Below are 22,483 nucleotides of genomic sequence, written 5' to 3'. Positions count from 1 at the left end.
TTTTTAGTATATACTTTGCAAGAGTAAACGTAAGAATCTTAAGAAATATCCAAAAGCTGTATAAGGTAATCAATATAAAACAGTATGAAATGAAGAAAAATTAAATTTATTCCGATATTTTTTATCTTAAAATCGTGAGAAACGCCTGCAAAATACACGATTTATTATTCACAATTGGTTAGCAATGGAAAACTATTACAATCGCTATTTAGTCCTTCGTGATCGATAACATGAAGATTGTGCAAACATAATGACACGTCCTGTCCGACTTTCTTAATACAGCTGACCCTTGATAATCCGACGCTTTTGTAATCCGACATGCTCAGTAGTTCGACACACCTCCCGTCAAGGTCACCGTAGTCCCCGTCCCGTTAGATGTCTGCTTGCACAGAAGGAAATCGCGACATGAATCTCCCCACCCAATTCTTACACGACGACACACATTTCTTGTGTTCTCCGTGAGCAGTCCTGTACGTACTGTATTATTTATGCCTATACGTACTGTATGTACTGTACTGTACATTTATTGGCTTCCATATTTCTTTTAATGAACATGTTTTAGTTAACCGAAATGGGTGTTTCATTTCCATATTAACCTAGGTAGCATTTTACTCATAAAATGTCAAAATATTGTAAGCTACTGCTAGCAAAATAACGCCAAATACGTAATCACTTTCAATAATCAGGACACTTTAGGTAATCCGACACCTCTTTAATCCCATACCTGTCGGATTATCAAGGGTCAGCCGTACTTCCCTGAAGGGTTTCTCTGGGTAACTCAACTGAAGTTTTTACCTATACGTTAAAAAGTTATTTAACCAGTTTCAAATACCATAAAGTAATTTTGACCTAGACAATTATCAATAAAATAAAAATGGTTAATTTCTTAAGTTTATAGTTTTATATACTTTCTTTTTTACTTTAATATATATTCTAAAATAAACCAATTACTTGGCCCCATTCAGATTTTTTCAATTTAAACAAACGAAAAGAGATAAACTATTTATTGAAATTTCGTACAAAGAATACAACAAAAATGAAAAATTTAAAATAAAAATTATTCATTACATCAATCAATTGGAACGACTTTATATGGAAAAGTGTATAATAAAACAAAGTAATACACATATCGATGCAACTTTTCACTCTTCAGACGAACAATTAAAGTGTAAATTGTATCTATGAATTACATACTTCATGGAATCGAAGGATTCGTAAAGTACATAAAGACGTTGTTCTTTGAAATTATAGAACTGATTAACAGCAATGAGATGTTTTTCTCTAACAAAATTTGTTGTGACGTATCGATCTTCATTTTCTCTTTTATCCGACAAAAAATAAATCTTTTCGTTTTTATAATCATCAAAGCAATAAACCCTGCCATAAGCAACAAATGCAAATCTCATCAGACAATTTGCAGGATCAACTGTTTGTTTAGACAAAATTTCTAAATTTTCTGGATCGATTTGAAGCGCCTCGTGAATCACGTGAAGACGAACATCTATAAGGTTAAATACCCAAATATTGTCCTCGTCTATGCAGAAATACAGGTAATCATAATGTGGAATACGAGAAATGAAATCTCCTACCAAACCACTAAGACCCCAGGGCAGGAAGTCGATGTCGTATTTGATAATAGCGTGTCTGTAATCACTTCTGTAATCACTAAAACTTTTACTGTATACAAATCGCTCGTAATAAACTCCATTGTATAGAATTCCCCAATTTGACATTGTGTGAGGAAAAACAAGTTCCTTGAGAATTTCATAACTTCCGTTTTCACTTAATCGATATTTTTTTAGAACAGATTTATCTTTTTCCTTCAGCCAAACGTTTAGATTTCCTTCAGAATCCTCTTCAAATTGTGCAAAAGCAAGCCTTTGGCTGACATTAAATATTGGAAATGGAATAATCTGGTAATCTGTAACGTTGTGGAGAATGCAATCTGAAAGTAAAAATATCAAATCAATATTTACATTTATTTATATTTATAATAAAAATTTAGATTTGAAATGTTCCAATCAGCTTCCAAGTTCCAATCACCACAATATGATATCAGTTTAATTGTTTAAAAAAGCGAAAGGCTTAATATTGAAAGTAGAGATAAGCTTCTTAAAAATTGTAAATGCCACTAATGAATAAAATTTTCATTGAATGTCATCCCACTGAAGATACGACAGGTCTCTACATTCTTAACTCCGCGTCGTTCCTTGTTTTTAATTTTGAATGTCCCCATATATAAAAATATTGCCGAAAAGTCCCACAATTTTCGTACATTCATCTATAATTTAGAGCTTTTAAAGTGGGAAAAGTTTGAAAAACTTTAAGTAAAAAAGTACTTAATTTAAGATCTATTTACTTGTTGTATATCTACTTACATTGGTATTTCATTTGTTTATAATAAATTATATAAACTGCTGTTTCTAATTAATCAATTAGAATATCTCCATCAATTAGAACACTAAATTTTAAAAAATCTAGCAACGAGTTGCCTAAGTTCTCTGATGTTACGATTTTTACTTACAAAATAACTTTTATATCGGTCTCTTAAACACTATATAGTGCAAACAGACGAACACTTGGCAATCTTTACCTTTAGTTTATTCAATCAACGGTTAATGTTACCTTAGGTAGCCAAGATGGCGGCTTGAATCTGATTGCAGCAAGGAAACAGTGGGACGCACGTTCAAACCTAACCTATCCTATTCTAATAATTTTGTTGCCAATAATTATGGTAAGTTATTAGAAATAGGTTCGGTTAAGTTAGGTTATAACGTGCGTCCCACCGTTTCCTTCCTGGAATCGGAGACATGCCGGCATCTTGGCCACCTAAGGTAACATTAACCCATTCAACTAAATTGAATAAACTTAAGGTAAAGATTGCCAAGTGTTCGAGTGTTTGCACTACATAGTGTTTAAGAAACCAAAACAATTATCGACATGGTTTCAAAATTACTAAAACTTTTATATTATCAATTATAATAAATAAAATTGTTTGGCGTTATAAGATTTTATCGTTAACATTTATTATTTTTAATTATTATAAGGTAAAAAAAGGCTTAATTTTGAGAGTTGTGGCAAGTTTTATAAACAAAAATTGTAAATGATAATGATTAGTGAAACCTTCGAGTTCGATCCCTCTCGAGATGTCATGTATGATTCTCTTTCCATCTCCCAATTTCTTGACTTTTAACCTTCAATATCTAACGTCAATGCTCCTTATACACAAAGCTATTATGCCAAAAATTTATATTCTTAACGATTATTTTACTTCGAAATAGTAAACGAAATAGATAACAATATACCCTAACCCAGTGTTATTCAACGTGGGCCCACGCCCCACAGAGAGACAATTCGATTGTTAAGGGGGGCAATTCGAAAGTGCACTTGTCCAGAGTTAAAGTTAACTATATAGCCGCTGTACGCTATATTTATTGTAAATATTGATTTTAGTTAGTTTTAGTTTTCTTTGTTCTTCGTTTTCCTTTTCTTCTAGACCTTTTCTTTATAACCCTTTTTTCTTGGGTAGGATTAACAATTCTGGAAACCACTAAGAACAAAGAGATGAACGAGGCCCTTAGGCTGGTGAAAGAGAAAAGACATTCTTTGCCCAGACCTCGAGGTGGACAGGCATGAGTTGTGTGTTTCAGATCGCGTTTGGCGACGACTGGAAAGTGCAAGAGACTTTGATGAAAGGATGGGGTTTTATCGTGGTTACTATAAAACAGTGTAAACAGCAATAAGTGCAAGAAAAACTTCAACAAACACGACAAGAGATCTTCCAAAAGAGTTCAACGTATATGTGGGGGGAACATAAGAATTTTAGAAAGACTTAGGTGAGGCATAGCACAAAAAAGGTTGGGAAACACTGCCCTAACCTATAGTAAAGTAAAATTTCTTCTTCATAACTTCTTTATTCCCGAACAATGAAAACATGACACACATGTGATAGTATACTTAATTACCGACCCATATTCTTACTGTACTCTACTAAATCTTATTAGATGTATAAAAAATTAAAAAGTTATCAAATAAACAACCGAAAAGAAAAAAAAATATATTATAAAATAATAACTTTTCTTACTTCTACGTTCTTGTTTTTTCTTTTCATCAGAAGCATTTTTTTCTTTTTCTTCTTCTCCTGTCAAAAAAACCACGGTGTATCAGATATTTGGGTTAATGTTACCTATGGTTCCAAAATGGCGGCTCGTCCATTCCAGCAAACAGAAGAAAGGAAATAGCAAGGACGCACGTTCTAACCTAACCTAATCTATTCTAATAAATTACCACAATTATTGCCAACCAAATTATTAGAATAGGTTAGGTTAGGTTAGAACGTGCATCCCCACTGTTTCCTTTCTTCTGTTTGCTGGAATCAGAGACGATCCGCCATTTCGGAACCATAGGTAACATTAAATGAAATTTGTTATTCCCTAATATCAGCATTTTATAAGATTAATCGATGGATATAAAATCATAAACTGTAACAAAATGTATTAAAAATTGCACGAAAGGAAAGGTTAGTTAATTTAGTACATTTCTTTATCTTTTCTTATTGATATACGCCAAATGAACGTTAACAAGGAAAACAAAGTAAACAGAAAAATAAAAGAAACAAAATTGCCTTTGTTCTTCCACTTTTTCTGTCTTCAAATTTGTATTTTTTTTAAACAAAGCAAGAAGATTTAATTATCAGAATATTTTTATAATTTCGACTATCATAGACATGAGCAGGAATGTCTTTTCATTCTATAAACATTGTAATATCCAGTGTACTGAATTATTATATTTATAAATTTCTATACGTTTAAATTATTGTATATCTAATATGTGATAATATGTATGTATATATTGTACTGACCTTCTGTTTCTGTTGTGTTCCTTTTACAAATGTCTTCTGCAGAAAGACAATACTCGCAAAGTTCAGATTTCTACAATATTAGAGAAAAATGTAAATAAATAAAGAGATAACAACCCTTTTCTCATGTTGTAATTACTTACATTTCTAGTAATTTCTTATTTCATTTTATTTTAAAGTGATATTTAGAATACAATTTACTATAGTCTTACTTGTATACTGCATTTTCCGTTCAGCGTTACTGCATCTTCGTCTTTCTCTCCGCATTCAGTTTTAGAAGAAATTTCTCTTACTTTTACTCGACGACGAGCAATGTCATGATTGATGTTTTCGTTCTCTCTTTTATTTTTCTCGGATTCGATAGAGCTCTCTTCTATATCGGGTGAAGCCATTCCAATATTAGAATTTCGAGGTGAATAAATGATGACGAACACGAGGACAAACAGAAAGAGCAGCAGGTTCAGAAGATAGAGTATTTTTATCTGTATTCGATGGTCTTTTTCTTTATTATTTTCCATTTTTCTATTATCACGATAAGGTACAAATGTAACTATTATTAATAAATACATTTCTGAAAAAATTAAATATAAAGATAAAATTATATATAAATTGCCCGAGATAAAACTTAAAGCCATGTAAATTTCTACACTGAAAAATGTGTATTTTACAACTGAAAGTTTTATGTATGAAGACAGTGTCATCACTAATCGTTAATTTTCGAGGGGTATGTGACAAAATCCTCGAATGGTACTTCCACATTTTATTTTGTATTTAAAATAACAGTACCGAAGTGTTTAAAAGCTTTAATAAAAATATGGCTGATTAAGCTAATGAGAAACTTCAAAAGTTTAGAAATTAATTAATTACATGTTATATTTATTTAGAAAGTCATACAATTGGGTCCTTCTGAGACGTGTAATAGTTTTTGGCTGTATAATTTAGTCATTTTCCGACTGTAAGATATATTTTCTCACAGTACTATAATATCAAATTTTTGGACGGGCAATTCGCCCCTCCTTATAACTATAGAACTTTCTATATATATTATTTTTAATATTTTTTCTAAAATGTAAAATTAGCAATTTTCGTATTACACACACATACAGGGAGAACCAGTGGTTTTCATTAACGCTGGTATTTATTTGATACTGAAATTTTGTTTATTGCTGCAAGTTTCGACTTTAACGTTTTTTTGCGCCAAACGAAAGTTTTCGTTTAATTTTTTTCATCTCAAAATATCAATTGTTAGGTAAATGTTTTAACGTTTTCGCATTTTGACATTGAATAGAATTTCTTTGTTGTTATTTAGCGCAAGCAGAACAAAACCATTGTATTTCAGTCCATTTCAGACAATGCTTATTTGCAAAACGTTGAGATTTGATGTCATAAGTTTCTTACGATTTTCTTCTGTAACATTTCTTCATCGACAGTTTTTTGAAACGTATCGGACAGTTTTGTAGTACGAGATGATTGATCAGGAACGAGTGTGTGTATGGGCTCCCGTCTTACTTCGCTCCATCGTCGTGGTTTTTATCAATCCGAGGATTTTTTTTTATTTTTTTATTTAGAGTAAAGTTTAAGAGAGCTGTCTGTCTTGCTGACAGACTTAGCCCTAAAGAAATGAAAGGAGCGAAGAATAAAAGTCGGAGAGTAAAGGGAAAGATAGAAGGTGAAGTCAGAGAGGATCACATGAATCGCCTGAACCCGGCGATATTTAAAAAAACAAAATAGCAAAATTAGAATACAAAAATCATAAACTTTACAATTGTGGCTATTTTGCCAACAACGCGATTATCAAGGTAAACATTTAAACAATTTAAGCTTAACATTTAATAGTATTTACGTTATTTACGCAATATCAATTCTATTGTATTGATCCAGATGCTATTCCGAATGTCTGCAAGTCTCTTCTTGAGATGTCAGTGTCAGTCTACTCTTCATTGGGTTATCTTTTCGATGGTTTTCGCTTCTTCTTTCCTTTGGTGACGATAGCTTTCTGGTTGCTTTAATGAAATTGCAAAGATGCCTATATAGGGTTCTGTTTTGAGTCAATTCACTCTCTTTTGGTGGCCAATTAGATCCAGCTATAACACACTGTCCTTGGAATTTCTCTCGTTGGTGTTCATATTTGCTACATTCGTAGAGATAGTGGGAGACATCATCTATTTTGTCGGTATCGGTGTCGCACTTATCGTTGTTTTTTTTGCCGAAGCGGAAAAGATATGCGTTGAAATTTCCATGTCCTAGCAGACACTGTGTGACCTCATAGTTGGGTCTCAGATGTCTGTATGTTTGTTTATTGTTGGTTGTTGGTATGAATCTGTATAGGGTTCTTCCAGTTGTGGAGTGTTCCCACTCTTCCTGCCATTGTTGTTCGACTATTTCTTTGATTTTGTTCTTGATAATATTGAGCGGTATTCTTTTATATGTTGTTGGGAGATTTTTTAATGCGGCTCTCTTTGCCAACTTATCCGCCATCTCGTTCCCCTCGTTTCCCTTGTGTCCAGGGATCCACTGGAATTTTATTATTTTATTTTTGCCTAATTTCTGGGCCAGTTCAATAAGTTCGTTGACCAGTTGTGTCCTTCCGTTTTGATTCCTCAGTGTGTGGATTACGACTCTGCTATCTGTGTAAACCTTTATTGGTCCCTTAAAATTCTGGAGTTTATTGTCTACGTGTTGCAAAGCCTTGAAGACTGCCCAGAGCTCCGCTTGAGTTATTGTGCAATGTTTAGCCATTTTTAAACTCGCCTGATATGTTTTAAAATTTTTTGGGTCATATATAACTACTCCGGCTCCGGAGCCTTCTGCGTTCTTTGATCCATCCGTAAAAATTTTCCATTGTTCTTCCTGGTTGTTATGTGTTTGTTCTATGTCTGCTTTATAACTGATCTCTTCTGCTGGATGTCTAATTGTGTCCATGTTTTTCGTTGCTTTTTCCAGTTGGTTTTCCTTTATTTTTTGAATGAGTTCACCAATGTCCGATGGCAATTTTCCCTTCTTGATTTTGTCTTCTATTTCTTTGCTGTTTAAACTGTTAACGTCTTCCTTTATTAGGGACCATTCCCATACGAGTTGTTTGATCCTGAGGTCTATTGGTAAGATATTTGCTGGAACCAACAATGCATCCGTTGGGGCCGTTCTGTAGGCCTTACAAATGTTTACCATGAATTTCCTTTGTATTGATCGTAGTTTTCTTTTCGTTTCAACTTTGTTTGCTGATTCGTCCCACACCTGTACTCCATACAGGATTGCAGGTTCGATCGCCGTTCTGTATATCAATCTTCCTGACCGGTGGTTCAAGCCCCAGACATTTCTAGAAATTTGCATGAGTGTGTTGCTTTTCTCAAGCATTCTTTGGTGGATTTTATTTATGTGTTCTTTCCAGCTGAGCGCCCTGTCGAAAATGATGCCCAGGTATCTCATCTCGTTCACATTTTTGATTCTGTTTCCGTTGATATATATGCCAATTTGTTTTTTAAGTTGTCCTCTTCCTAATGTTTTTGAACACACCATGAGCTCACATTTTCTATAATTTATTTCCAGTTTATGTGTTTGACTCCACTTGTTTATCTTCTCCAGGGCTCTGTTTCCTTCCTCTGCTAGCCTGTTGCAATTCTTGTTCGCTATCATTAGAACATCATCCGCAAAAGCCTGTATCTTTGCTCTTGCTGTTTGGTCGTATTCTTGTAACAGGCTGTCGAATGCCAGGTTCCAGGGGCCTGGTCCACTTCTCGAGCCCTGTGGGCATCCTCTGGTAACCTGCTTTATAATGTTGATGTTATTAGAAAAGTAGCCTGCTTTTCTGTTATGTAAATAATTCCTAAGTATTTCTTGCATGTTTGGAGGGCATTCTGTCTTGTTAAGTCGTTTAAATACGCTCGGCCACCACAAGTAGTCGAATGGTTTTTTAAAATCAACGGAAATTATCATGGCGTGTTCTTCCTTCTCCCACGCATTTGTTATAAAGTCTTTTACCCGGAGGGCGGCTTGGATTGTTGACCGTCCTTGTCTAAAGCCAAACTGCTGTTCGTTAAGTTTGTCATTTTTCTGGAGGTGGTAATAAATTCTGTTTATTATTAGCCTATCCAAAATTTTCCCAAGTACTGGTAATATACTGATGGGTCTGAATTGCTCAGGGCTGTTTGCGTTTTTTGTTTTTGGAATAAATTTAACGTTTGCTATCTTCCAATTGTCAGGGAAGTAGCCTATTTTGAGACAATTGTTATAAAGAAGGACGAAGGCAATTGGGACTTCTGTGTATGCAGCCTTCACTATTTCTGCTGAAATTCCATCCAATCCTGGTGATTTGTTATTCTTTAGTGTGTATATAGCCTTCTGGACTTCCCTAAAAGAAAAGGGAATGTCATTTGTATGGGTGTGACAGCTATTGTGATTGATTCTGATTTCCCTGTGAATGTCTGTATCAGTATCCGGGTTGTCGCTGGGGAAGTGGTGGTCTAATATTGTCTTTATATTCTGAGTGATATCAAAGTTGTTTTGATCAAAATTCTCGTTGGTAATGTCTGGTACATGCGTTTTCTTCCTTCCCCGAAAAGCCACTTGGAAGAGAACGTCCCAGGGGTCTTTTGTATGACTCTTTCCACAAAACTCCCGCCAACTCTTAGATCGTGTCTTGTTTATTAGTTTTTTAAATCTCTTTAATGCCTGTCTATATTCGTTCTTTAGTTGTTGCTGCCTGTCCTCGTTACTGTTTCTTACCATTTTGTTCCTTAGTCTTCGGACTTCTTTCTTCTGTGTTTCTAAGTCGTTGGTCCACCATGGTGTTTTGTTGGTGTTGATAATTTTGATTCTGGTTGATTGTATCTCAGCTGTTTGTAGTGCTTCGGTGATATGTGTCACATAATTGTCCATGTCTATAGTTGTGTTTATCTGTTGGAATTGAAATTGTCTCCACTTGCTGACAAATATTTCTTTAAAAAGATCCCAGTTTGTTGTTCTTCGTGGTTTTTTCCCAGTGGTCTTTGTGCCAATATGAAAGTTGTTTATTTCAGTTAGGAGATAGCGATAGTCACTTCCCGAGGGCCGCATGAGAGTTTCGCAGTTTAGTATGTTATGCTCCAGTTCCTCCGTGGTGAAAACTATATCGATCCAGCCTTCAGCGTAGGCAGTGTAAAAGGTAGGTATAGTGGTCATATTGACAGAAATCAGCTTGTGTTCGTCCATGATATCAGAGATCATTCTTCCTCTTCTGTCCTCTCGGGGGTTGAACCAAATATGCGATTTAGCATTTATATCCCCCATTATTATTATATTATTGTTGTCAATTTTCCTTATAATTTCCTCTAGTTCACTGACACAGGTGTCATCGTCCTCATCCGGGGAGAGATAAGCGTTTATTATGTATATCTGTGGTTTTTGATATATTACTGCAGTAGTAAATTTTTCGTTAGATAATTGCGGAATCATTGCCAGTTCGATGTTCTCATTTCTAATTATTATACCACTTTTGGGTCTTGTTTTATTGTGGGTCTGTAAAATTCTCCAGTTTCCAAATCGCACTATGTTGTTATTAATTGTATATGGTTCTTGTATGGCTATTAGATCTACGTTCAGCTCATTTGCAGTTTGTGTTATTAGAGAACAAGCAGATTTGCTTTTCTGTGCATTTATCTGTATAATTTTTATGGTTGTGCGATATAGATCGTTGGCTCCTTGTCTCTGTTCGGTTTGCCTGTGGGTGTCCACTGAGTGGTTATTATTTTTCTTGTTATTTTTCTTGATTTCCTGTGTGTCAATGCTAATGTCATCTGTGTTTCGCAGATAATACTGAGTGTGGTCGTTTATCAGTTTACAGTCCATAGTCGATTCTGTTGATTACTTATGTTTTTACTTTCCGTGTCACTGGACATTCTCCACTTAGCGCATTATGCTCGGTTGAACATCTTTTACCTTCGGGAAGTTCTTTATTCGCTTTTCTACAGTTCGCACATGTTGGGGGTTTATCCATTTTCTTACAATCTCTGTATTTATGTCCTTTTGAGCAGTGCGAGCATTTTTGGCCATCCTCACAATCTTTGGCAAGATGATTATAGCCACAACACCTGTAGCAACGTGTTATCGGAATGAAGTCATCAATTCTAACGTTTGCCCAGGATATTGCGACATATTTTTGTGCTATCAGGGTGCCTCTTATTTTTGGTAAAACGGAAATCACTACATGTCTGCAGTTTGGTTTGATTCGTCCTTTATTAAATGTAGTATTGATTTTAGTGTTTGCTAGGAATTCTTCTTTTGAGATCGAGTTGCAGCTGTCGTTTTGTTCATACAGCATTTCCACTATTTCTTCATCTTCTACAGTGTTCGGGATGTTTAACAATATTAATCTAGGTCTTCTCCCTGTTGAGAGTTTGCACTTTATGTGTTCGTTTACTTCTCGAATTCCATCTATTGCTTCTTTCAATTTTACTCCATCATCTTCACTGCCCACTCTCACGCACACCCCGTTTCCTCCTATCTTCTTAATTGACTTAACGCTTATCCTCAGCTTGTGTGGTTGTACTTTGTTCATCACTTCTTCTGTTATCTTTCCCATGTCAGGCTGTGTTCCGTCTTCTTTTTGTGTTGGATACAGAAGGAGTGCGTGATTGCCTCCCATTCCCTCGCTGTTTATTTTCTTGTTTATTGTTTTACTAATTGTTCTAGTATTATTACTTGGTTTTGCTCCTTGTTTTAAAATCTCGGCGTACGTCGTGATCATCTCCGTTTTGTCCTGTTGTGTGCTTTTGCTATTTCTGAGCTCTTTGATGATTCCGATCATCTGGTTCAGTGCTCCGAATAGCTTTGTAACGTTTTCTCGAATTTCTCTTCTTTCTTTTCTTTTTTTGATGGAAGAGATGGTGAGTTCAGGACATAAATCGAGAATTCGACCCATTCTCTGTCCTGCTTCCTTTAAAATAGTCTCTTCTAGATTTTCTATCGGGACGGTTGCATGTGCCATGTTTAATTTCTGTATCGTTGATTCCAAAAAACACAGTTCAAAGTCACAGTGGCTACTTCCTGTCTATAGTATGCCCAAATGGTTCCGGAATCAAGTACCCTTCCCTAACTAAAATGTTCTTGTCCTACCCGCGAATGGCCAACCAGTGACACGAGAAGCACCCTAGAGATCCTCGGGTGCCCGGAAACAACACGAGTTGTCCAAGAATAAAACAATAAAACGCCTGAATATAAAAGTAAAAAGTCGAAAGCCGAAGCCTAAAGAGGACTAGTGTGATCGGTCTCCAACTAAGACCGCTAGAATAAAAGAGTTGGACTCCACGCCGTAGTAGTCGATCGACCCACTTTACGACGGAACCGCAGTCGTATTTTGTGGTTAATAGAAGCTACACAGCCCCAAGATAATTTGGGGGCAGTAAACCAACGATCTTGGCAAAAGAACACCCGATCGCTGCCTGCCCAAGAGTCCGGAGCGTCCCATTATAAATAATAAATAAACCCCGGCTCAGCGACCTGGAACCGGAAATGAGTCGGATGATCGAAGAAAACCAGTTTGAGTGGCCGAGAAAACGAAAATCCTCACTTGAGTGCTCAGAATAAAATCAAGTCGGCGGAGACAGAAACAAACTGAGTAACAACTTACAAACTAGCGACTAGGGTCATTGAGCCCTCTCGATCGTGATCGCTTAAGAAGTTAAACATGTTAAAATGAATTGAACCTATGCGAATTGCATTATTACGAGAAAGGGTCATAAAATAAAAAAAAACAAAATAAAAGAAAAGAACATTTAAAACCGTCTAATTATGCCTAGTAAACAACATAATTCACTTTACCAAGCGAATTGAAAATCAAAATGACCGTTACAAAACCGTTATAACGGTCAAGAGAGAAAGATAATTTATCGATTAAAAGCGCTAAAATCTCCAATTTTAACAAAATGGAAGTAAACATGAGAAAAGCAATTCTAGAGTAAATAAATAGAACTAAAAAACTAGGAAAACTGGAAAAATAAATAAATAAACAACAGGTTTAAGTCAAAGCAAAAGACTCACGAGACCTCCGTGAAGCGGTAAAGACCGCGACGGCCAAAATCGCTAATTATCCTGAACCGTTGCTCTGATTTCAATGATGAAAACGATTTTGTGATCCTCAATTGATCAGTATTCCAACGTAATGTAAGTTAACACCAGTAAATCCAAAGTTTATCCGCAGAGTCAATCGAAGCAGGAGCCCACGAAACACCCGACGGTAGTAGCCACGGCAACCACGTTCTCTCAATCCGAGGATTATTATACATCGTTGGATTCGTCTTGTCGCCTGCTTTCGATCGGTTTCTCGCTTTTACGGATCTGATTTTTTCCATAAAAGTTACGGGCCTCGGAAACTTTTGGATTTCCGCCGGCTGTTCCCGGGTGTTTTTCACCGGTGAGTGGGCTTCTTTTCTATCGTTTTTTTCGGGCTCTTACGCTGTTTACAACGGTGTCTCGCATTCTTTTGCGTAGAGCCGTTCTCGACTTATTCCGTCCGTAACTTTTCCCCAATCGAGCCGTCTTGCGGGCTTGTCGGGCTTCCGACGCCGTTCAAACTTGGGTGGTTCTTTAAGGGAACCCGTCTAAACCTGTGTTACAATTTACAACTTGGATTCTCTTTTAGTTCTGTTTTTACGAGATTTTTTAGTTTCGCTCGAAACAACGGAGCTAAAGGTCATTGACCTTATCACGCTGTTGCGGTCCTTCTCCTAACAGTTGCTTTCGCCGATTGGCGCGGTTAAAGCCGCTCGGCGTCGGTCCTTCTGTGGCTCCCGCTTCTGTCAAATTGGCAATTTTTTTTTGACGAAGCTTTGATTCTGCTTCCCCTTTCCATCTGTGTTACTTTTGGTTCGTGTCGGGAGTCAAGTGCTTAGCCGACTGGCGGTTCGGGGTTATTCACGGAATCTTACTGTTCCCTGTCTCCCTTTTTTATCGGTGCGCAGAGCTCGGTTTTCTACGTGCTCTGCACTTCGTACAGGCATTCCGGCTTTTTGGTTACTGGCATTTTCTTTAAGCCGATCGGTTTCTCCCAAGCCACATGGCTGACTCTCCAAACCCTAATATGGAGAAAAGTCTGAATAATAGCTTTGTTGAGGAAGACCTTATTTCGGGTATTAATGACAACTTAGGCACGATTATTGCCTCTCTGAACATGGACAGTGCTGTAGCAGTCAGAGTGGCAGATCGTAAAGCTGCGCGTAATGCCGCGATACAGATGCACGCGGCAGCCAACCAGATTTTTGGCATGGTATTAGCCTTGAGAGAAAGGACTAAACAACAGGCAGCCTGCACAGGACCTGTCAAAGAGACATATGCTGATTAGGGATTGCAATTGCTGGATCCCTCATCCAGCAATCCAGCTGGATCCAGCGCATTCTTCGGCCTGCTGGATCCAGCACTTGGTGCTGGATCCAGCGCTGCGGATCCGCAAATACTCAATTAAGTTTCTAAATAATTGCGCAAAAGTCTACGTCGTCGCGTTGCCGCTTTGCTAACTACTAGACTGCTACTAATTACTTACTCACTACTTTACTAACACTAATAATTAAATTACTCATAAATAAACTATACCTTAATCAATCCAACAAAATTTAATAAAATAATAATGTATTCAATCGCTTTAACGATCTTCCTCAGTTACAAAAAAAATACAACATTAACTATAAAACATAAAATGTGTTTGGAATAAATGTAAAAAGAATAGTGCTTAATTACATTCCATTTTTAAACAAGATACATAGATGTACTGCCAGGTCTAATAATTTTCGTATTGTATACCGACGTAATCCCACTGTTTTCAAACTTTTAAGAAACGATAAAAAGAAAGAGGATCGGAATTCAACAACGGGTATATATTCGGTGTCTTTACACAACCAACGTTTCAATTCCAAGCTTGTTTATGTGGGTGCAACGATGCGCAGTTTAAAACAAAGGCTCAAGAGCACAAACATACAATCAGTAAGAACCTTGACAACACTGCGCTGGCAGCATACGCAAAACAGAAGGATGTTAACGTCCAATGGGATCGAGCGGCAATTATAGAAACGACGAGGAATAGGCAAACGGTCAAACATCTTGAGAGATTGGAAATCTGCAAGGCGCACATGACAACTGGTTGTATAAACCAGTTGTCATGTGCGCCATATATGTATAAACCATAGAGATGCGAACTCATTGTCTACCATGTGGAGATCCTTTTACATTAATGTTATTAACGGACAATGCTGGTTTCGTTGGATCTTATATACAGGGTGTTTCTTTTTTTAAACTGACGGTACTCAGAGACATCTGTAGAGCAATCTAACAGCCGGACTGTCGCCAAATTTGGAAGAGTGACTAAGGACGACATGGGAAAGAGATTCCGCGAAGAAAAAAGTAGTACCCAAATTTTCCGGTAGGGGTGGATTTGGCGCTGTTGTAGCAAAACAGCTAAGAATCTGCATAAAATCCAGCTGCAATTAACAAACACACGAATGAATAATCAGACAGAGGTTTCAGTGTAATAACGAAAGTTTAATTAATCAGCAAATAACCTTCTCTCTTCAATGTGATCACCATCCTGTTGGACAACTCATTGCATCCTGAACACCGTGTTCTCTATGGCCGAACGTAACATGTCCGCAGGAATGTTCATCACAGTTCGAGAAATGTTGTCCTTCAAAGTCATCGAGTTTGGGACACTACCAAGATAGACCTTGGAATTTAAGTAACCCCACAGGAAAAAGTAACATGGGGTTAGATCCGGGGAGCGAGGCGGCCATGCAAGTGGAAAAAAGCGACTGATGACCCTTTCTTCAGTGAAATGCTGGAAGCTTTTTCGCTACAACAGCGCCAAATCCTCCTCTACCGGCGAATTTAGGTACTACTTTTTTTCTTCGCGGAATCTCTTTTCCATGTCATCCTTAGTCACTCTCCCAAATTTGGCGACAGTCTGGCTGCTAGATTGCACTACAGATGTTTCTGAGTACCGTCAGTTTAAAAAAAACACCCTGTATATATTTTTTCCGCTATTTATTTTGTTTATTTATCTATATTTTGTCCGTTTGGGCGTTTTCCGTTAATTTTTATATTTATTCCGAACACATTTTATGTTCTATATTTAATATTGTATTTTTTTTTTTTTTTTGTAACCGAGGAAGATCGTTAAAAACGATTGAAAACGTTATTATTTTATTAAATTTTGCTGGATTGATAAAGGTGTAGTTTATTTAACTTATTCTACTTCCAGTACATAGTTTTATATACTTATAAATAACTACAGACTAATATGTAGAGCCTATATATGAAAACTGGTAAGACTGATAGCCACTTAGCCACTGATTATCCGTCCTTACATTATTATAATATATTACCGTATTTTACGGACTATAAGACGCATTTTTTTCTTCGAAAAATTGCCTCCAAAATTCAGGTGCGTCTTATAGTCCGTAGCGTCTTATAGGTGTTTTTTTTTAAATTGCTTAAAAATTAAGGTGCGTCTTATAATCCGTAGCGTCTTATAGTCCGTAAAATACGGTAATATAAATTAATCAGTAGAATTACCTTTGCTATCATTTAACTTAAAGATTACATTATAATTATAATCTAACTAAACATTTAAAGTTAATTATCTCTATCTCAAGTGTTAAACCGAACCAATGTTAAGTTTACTACCTAAATGTGTAAAAAGTTTTACTGATTTATAGTGACCAGTCTAAATAATAAAAGCTTTTTAAGTATTTTTAAAAAATGTTTTATTTCATTAAAAAAAACATAAATTGCAGGATAGATAGATAGACAGATAACACTTCATTGCACCAAAAATACATCCACGCTGGATCCGCGCTGGATCCAGCTGGAATTATTTCAATCCAGCAAAAATCCAGCTGGATTCAAAACACTGCTGGATTGCAATCCCTAATGCTGATACTCTCAAGAAAAATCCAAGACAGCTAAGTACAACAACAAAATTCATCTCTGCAAACACTACTAAATTTGAAGGTAAGGAAAACCCTAAAAAAGCTGGGCATAGCATAATCTTATCTGTAAAAACTCAACAAGATGAACCTATACCCATTCCAGAAGAAACCATGAAAATGGTTCAGGAACACATTAATCCTTGCCAGCTGGGAATCGGGGTAAACAGGGTAAGACTTCTGCCTAGTGGGGACCTTGATATCCATGTCCAGGACAAAGAGGACATCCATTCTTTGCAACAATCCATACAAAACAACCCAATCCTGTCAAAAAAGCTGAGGATAACAGAACGACGGAACAAGAAACTCCCAAAACTCATACCTTTTAATGTCCCTTCGGATACTAAGGATACTGAGCTTATTAATGAAATATACCAACAGAATCCATTCCTGCAGCAAATACTATCAGAGGAAGAATACCATAGAGAAATACAAGTTACCAACAGCTTCAATCCGAGAGGCAATCAACATGCAAAACATACTATACTAACTGTTCACCTAATGATCAGAAATGCCATGATGCACCACGAAAGGCTTTTTGTAGGAAGGAGCTCCCTACAAATAGACGATTACATCTTTCCCACTAGATGTTTTAATTGTGCAGGATTTGGCCACACTTCATACCGTTGCGAAGAAAAATAGATATGCAGTCACTGCACAAAAAAACATCAATTTAAAGACTGTCCTAATCTGAAAAGAAACCCCGAATGCATAAATTGTGTCAACTTTAATAAATCGGTACTAGACCACAAAACTATTGAAATAGATCATTATGCTTTCGACAAACACTGCCCCATACTAAGAAGATACAAGACCTATCAAGTTAATAACACCCATTATGAATAATACACCCAGAAACCATCGTAATAAAGCAACGACTACCACCCCAATGGCCTCTTCGCAAGGAAACAACAGCAGCAGTACTAAAAGGCGACTCAACATTTTACAAATAAATCCCCAGAAATGTAAGGCTTCTTCTTCTGAAGCTATCCATTTCATGGCTGATAAAAACATTGACATCTTGGTGTTTCAGGAACCTATATTTATAATAATAAGATATCCATGCTTGGGCAAGGTCACATTATAACCCATAAAAAAGACAATAACCCAATTCGCGCAGGCTTCTTGATTAATAATAAGAACCTCACATGCCACCCGATTTCTAATCTCTGTACCGACAGCATCATCACCATCAGTGTTAATATGAACTCCACTAAGCTGCATTATTATCTGTGTTTACTGCCCTCCTTCGGATGATATAAACCCAACCCTTCAGGACATCAAAGAAGCCATTGAAAATCTCCCCCTACATTCTGCCCTAATATGCGGAGACTTTAATGTTAAATTCCACATCTGGTTCAGTCCATTCGAGGACCCAAGGGGGTTGGCTGTCTGCGAGCTGATGACTGAGCTGCAATCGCTGCTCCTGCAATCGCTTAAGAGCAGCCCGCTACCCACTTTCTTTAGTTCAAATGAAGAAAGTTGGATAGATATCTGCTTGGGCAATAATAAACTCAACAACATAGAAATAAACTGCCGTACTCTCAAGGATACATCGGCTAGCGACCATGCCTATATTCTGACTACCATACAAGGATATGACTGCCCTGTAAACTACCAGATAGTGAACCAGACAAACTGGGATAACTATGAGAACTTAATTAAACGTCTCTGGGATCCTACCGGCCTAATTAATATTAATTCCCCTCAAGACTTAGATTGCAACCTACTTAGATTACACTTAGATTACTTAGATGACTTAGATTACAACCTACAAGATACCATCAGGAATGCTTATCATTGCTTTACGCAGGTCAAAGTCTGCAAGCCCTCCGTTTCCTGGTGGAACCAAGACCTTACTTCCAAGCGTAAGCAGGTAAGGCAGGCTAGGAAGAGATACAACAACACTCATGACATAACTTTAAAACAGCTTAGGAAAGAGGAATACGAAACCATCTTCAAAGAGTATAAAACTCTCATTAACAACTCCCGTAAAACTTCTTGGAAAAAGTTTTGCACAGCGTCCAATACCTCGGGCTCTTGGTTCATTCCGTTCTACACCGTGGTCAAAAAGAAAAAAACACTCACTCCTCCATCCTCTCTCATTAAGCCGTATAGTCAGGCCACCAGCATTGAAGACACCTACAAGGACATCTTCAATGACCTATTCCCAAAGGATGAGGCCGAAACCGACAACATGATTCATAAAAATACTAGAAACCATAGCCAAAACAATCACCCAACAGAAGATGACAGGCCGTTCACCCCGGACAAGATAACTCGAGAATTTCAAAGGATAAAAATGCAAGGCTCCAGGGAGTGACAACATCACTTGGAATATGGCACAACATGCCTACTCAGCAATCCCCACCTTCTTCCTTGTCTTATTCAATAAGTGTCTGGATTTGCACTACTTTCCAAAAGTCTGGAAAGAGGCGCATATCAGACTAATTAGGAAGAATACTGAAGCCACTCCCACAGAACCCTCCAACTACCGCCCAATCTCTCTCTTGGCGATATTGGGTAAGGTATTGGATGCCCTGATGGGAGGACGAATTCTACATCATCTAGAGAAGGTAAAGGCCCTTCATCAGGCCCAATTTGGTTTTCGAAAAAATAAAAGCGCTCACCAAGCCATCGGTACAATATTGGATTATGTTCGTACTGCAAGAGAGAAAACGAAGCACACCATAATGGTTTCCATCGATTTTAAGGGGACCTTCGATCATGCGTGGTGGCCGGCCATTTTATCCAATTTGGCCTATCTTAAGTGCCCGGCAAACATCTACGGGCTCCTCAATAGCTACTTGAAAGGACAGCATCAGCTATTGATTCAGGGCAAGTCCGCTGACAGACCGAAATCACAAGGGGCTGCCCGCAGGGGTCCAAATCTGGCCCTATCCTCTGGAACATTTTGTATAATGGCCTCCTTGAGATAACTAACAGCTCCACCTTCGAAGGAAACCCATACATCCAAGGCTACGCGGACGAAACGGTTATTCTTCTCTCTCACCAGAACCAAGAGATCTTCCAGAGCTATACCAACAAACTCTTCCAGGCTATCCTTAAGTGGAGCCAGGAAAACAAACTGATCATAAACCTTAATAAATGTAATTGTATGGTTTTCCCTAAAGGAATCCCACTGAAAAAGAGGCCAACTATCCGGATCATGAACAAACGCATACAGTGTATGGATAAAATAAAGTATCTCGGCATAATTTTCGACCCAAAATTAACCTGGAAAAAACATTCTCCCTACACCTATAATAAAGCAACCAAAATAAACCACTCCGTGAGGAGTATTGCCAGAAATTACTGGGGGATAAACAACAGGAACAGCCACTTAATATATAAGGGAGCGATAGAACCGATCTTGACCAATGGCAGCGAAAAATGGAGGTACGCTGTCACTAAAGACCACGTAAAAAGAAAAATTCTCTTAGCTCAGCGAGTTGCAGCCATCTCCATCACCAAGGCATATCGGACGGCACCGACAGACGCGATGCTCGTCATTGCCGGACTCGAACCCATCCACCTGGTTATCTTAGTTAAGTATGTCAAAAACCTCCTATAAACTCAACAACAGCTCTATCTCACCCTCCCAGTTTCAAAGGCTCACTGCGGTCCTCAAGCTCCCGGATAGCATCCATAATCTTGTCAAGAATGTGATCGATTGGGGTATTGATGTAAACAATCATCCCAACTCTACTCACCCAGCTACCATTTTAAACAGTAACATCTACCTTAATCACCAGGTACCACCAAAAGTTATAAACTTTTATACAGATGGCTCCAAGACCGAAAAGGCGGTCAGAGCCTATGTCAAGGACAACAACAGTCATACCTACTAGCAGTCAGCACTCACACTCAACAATCACTGCTCAATTAACCAAACGGAATCGTTAGCAATCCTGACTTCTTTAATCTACGTTAAAAAGAATCACCACAACCTAAAAGGCACTACCATCAACATCAATACAGACAGCCGCACTGCTCTCCACCAAATAAAGAACAATAACAAAAAGTTGCCAATTATTAATAATAGTCTACAAATTTTGGAAAACCTTAGTATCTCTATGACAATAAATCTTATCTGGATTAAGGGAAATTCTAATATCTATGGGAATGATAAAGCAGATGATCTGGCAAAGAAGGCCCACAAAATCACAAATAAGTGTAACTATAATGCTATCCCTTCCTCAACTATCAATAGTACTATGAACAACATCGTCATAGAGAAATGGCAGGAGGAGTGGAAAAGTAGCCACACTGGAAGGCTAACGCACGAATTCATCCCCCGGATTGATGATCAAATAAAGAACAATTTTCTCCATACAAATCATGCCATCACGCAGATCCTAACGGTCCATGGCAATTTTCGGGCCTATCTGCACCGTTTCTTCAACAAATGTGACCCAAACTGCACATGCAGCATAAAGGAAAATGACGAATTTTTTCACCAAATTTTCACCTGCCCTAAATATTCAATAGCCCGCCAACTCCTACGTAAAATTGTGTATGCTGACGGCCACCATTGGCCATGTAGGCTTAACGTTTTCATTGCATCCAGAAAACTTTATAACTCTTTTAAAGACTCTGTTAGCAACCTCCCTCTTATGACCTACTCCGGCATTACCGCAAACCAGCCCGACACCGCCTCTACATCGTCGTACTTAACTCTGGCCGGGACCACTGCAAGTTCATCTGCATGAAGTTTGTATTCTGCCTCATCTTCTGGTGGCCCCACTGCCCGGGCTATTTCCCTTGGGCGTGGCGTCTTTTTGTCGGGGTTTCTGTAAATCGGTTTTGACCGGCCTACTGTAAAATGGAGTTTGTCGGAAAGTGATGTATCTGTTCTTTTGTCAATCATGTCCTCTTATTCCTATTTGATAACCCTACTTTGCCCTTTGCAAGGCGCCATTTGTATCACACTGCATAAAACTTTTTCTATAAAATTATTTTGATTGTAATTAATTATATTTCCCGGTGCGAGCCATGAGGCTCCCCCTTTTCATCCCATTTTCTATCTCACTTCTCCTTCACCTCCGACCTTCTACTATGCTCTTAATCTATCTCTCCTTTCACACTCGGGCAATACCAGTTGAGTAGACCTGAGCCTTCACCCCCTGTTAATGAGTATGAGTATGAGTCTTTTAGTGCGTTTTCGATTACTTAGATAAAAATTTCCCGATCGAGTAAATTCGGACTGGCAATATCAAAACACGTGCAATTTATTTGGCTTTATAAATCATGAATTTATTATTTCATTAATTTTAGATAATTCTCCTGGTCACCTAGTGATTTGTGCTAATGTGTTAAATTATGTTTTATTTTAAAGCATTGAATAAAACTTCATTTTTTAGTTTATGAATTAGAAAAATGATTTTAACTTTTAAGAGCTCTCGGACGTCGCATCACAATTAATTCGTATTAAAATATATAAGTTTCGATCCTGGCAACAATAACCCTGATCACAATAAGCACATTCTACTAAATTTAGCGTATCGATTCATAAGATCCCAGCGTTAACGTAATAAGATTAAAATAAAACTACGAATATAACGAAGGTGTTTTCTAGTCTGTTAACAAGGATAGGTGATACAAATACACATAACTATATAAATCAGTTGTTTTCAAACGTTCCATACCTTTGCCTCCTGTTTTTCAGAAAAAATTGTTT

At 37.4% G+C, this 22,483-nt stretch overlaps 2 protein-coding genes across 2 annotated transcripts in view; both read right to left on the bottom strand.

Moving 5' to 3' along the window:
* The window catches only part of LOC136971543 (uncharacterized), a 54,617-nt gene that overhangs the window by 31,456 nt on the left and 678 nt on the right, over positions 1-22,483 (bottom strand). The gene's annotated exons all lie outside the window — the stretch shown is intronic.
* On the bottom strand, positions 990-22,479 carry LOC136971541 (uncharacterized). The gene is made up of 5 exons (XM_067266006.1): positions 22,452-22,479; positions 5,071-5,380; positions 4,862-4,931; positions 4,085-4,141; positions 990-1,945 (listed from the first exon to the last, which is right to left on the bottom strand). Exons 2-5 carry the CDS (start codon positions 5,374-5,376, stop codon positions 1,143-1,145), a joined length of 1,236 nt encoding a protein of 411 aa, XP_067122107.1. The 5' UTR covers positions 5,377-5,380; positions 22,452-22,479; the 3' UTR covers positions 990-1,142.

This window comes from Centruroides vittatus, unplaced genomic scaffold (assembly GCF_030686945.1).
Source record: "Centruroides vittatus isolate TY-2023 unplaced genomic scaffold, ASM3068694v2 contig_260, whole genome shotgun sequence".
NCBI lineage: Eukaryota > Metazoa > Arthropoda > Arachnida > Scorpiones > Buthidae > Centruroides > Centruroides vittatus.
The sequence above is the reverse complement of the archived record's forward strand: the minus strand, read 5'-3'. Positions and strand labels throughout refer to the sequence as shown.

Coding starts and splice junctions, on each gene's coding strand:
- LOC136971541 (XM_067266006.1), bottom strand. CDS start 5,376: ATGGAAAATAATAAAGAAAAAGACCATCGAATACAGATAAAAATACTC. Junction 4,932..5,070: donor ACGGAAAATGCAGTATACAA/GTAAGACTATAG, acceptor CTAATATTGTAG/AAATCTGAACTTTGCGAGTA. Junction 4,142..4,861: donor GAACACAACAGAAACAGAAG/GTCAGTACAATA, acceptor TTTTTTTGACAG/GAGAAGAAGAAAAAGAAAAA.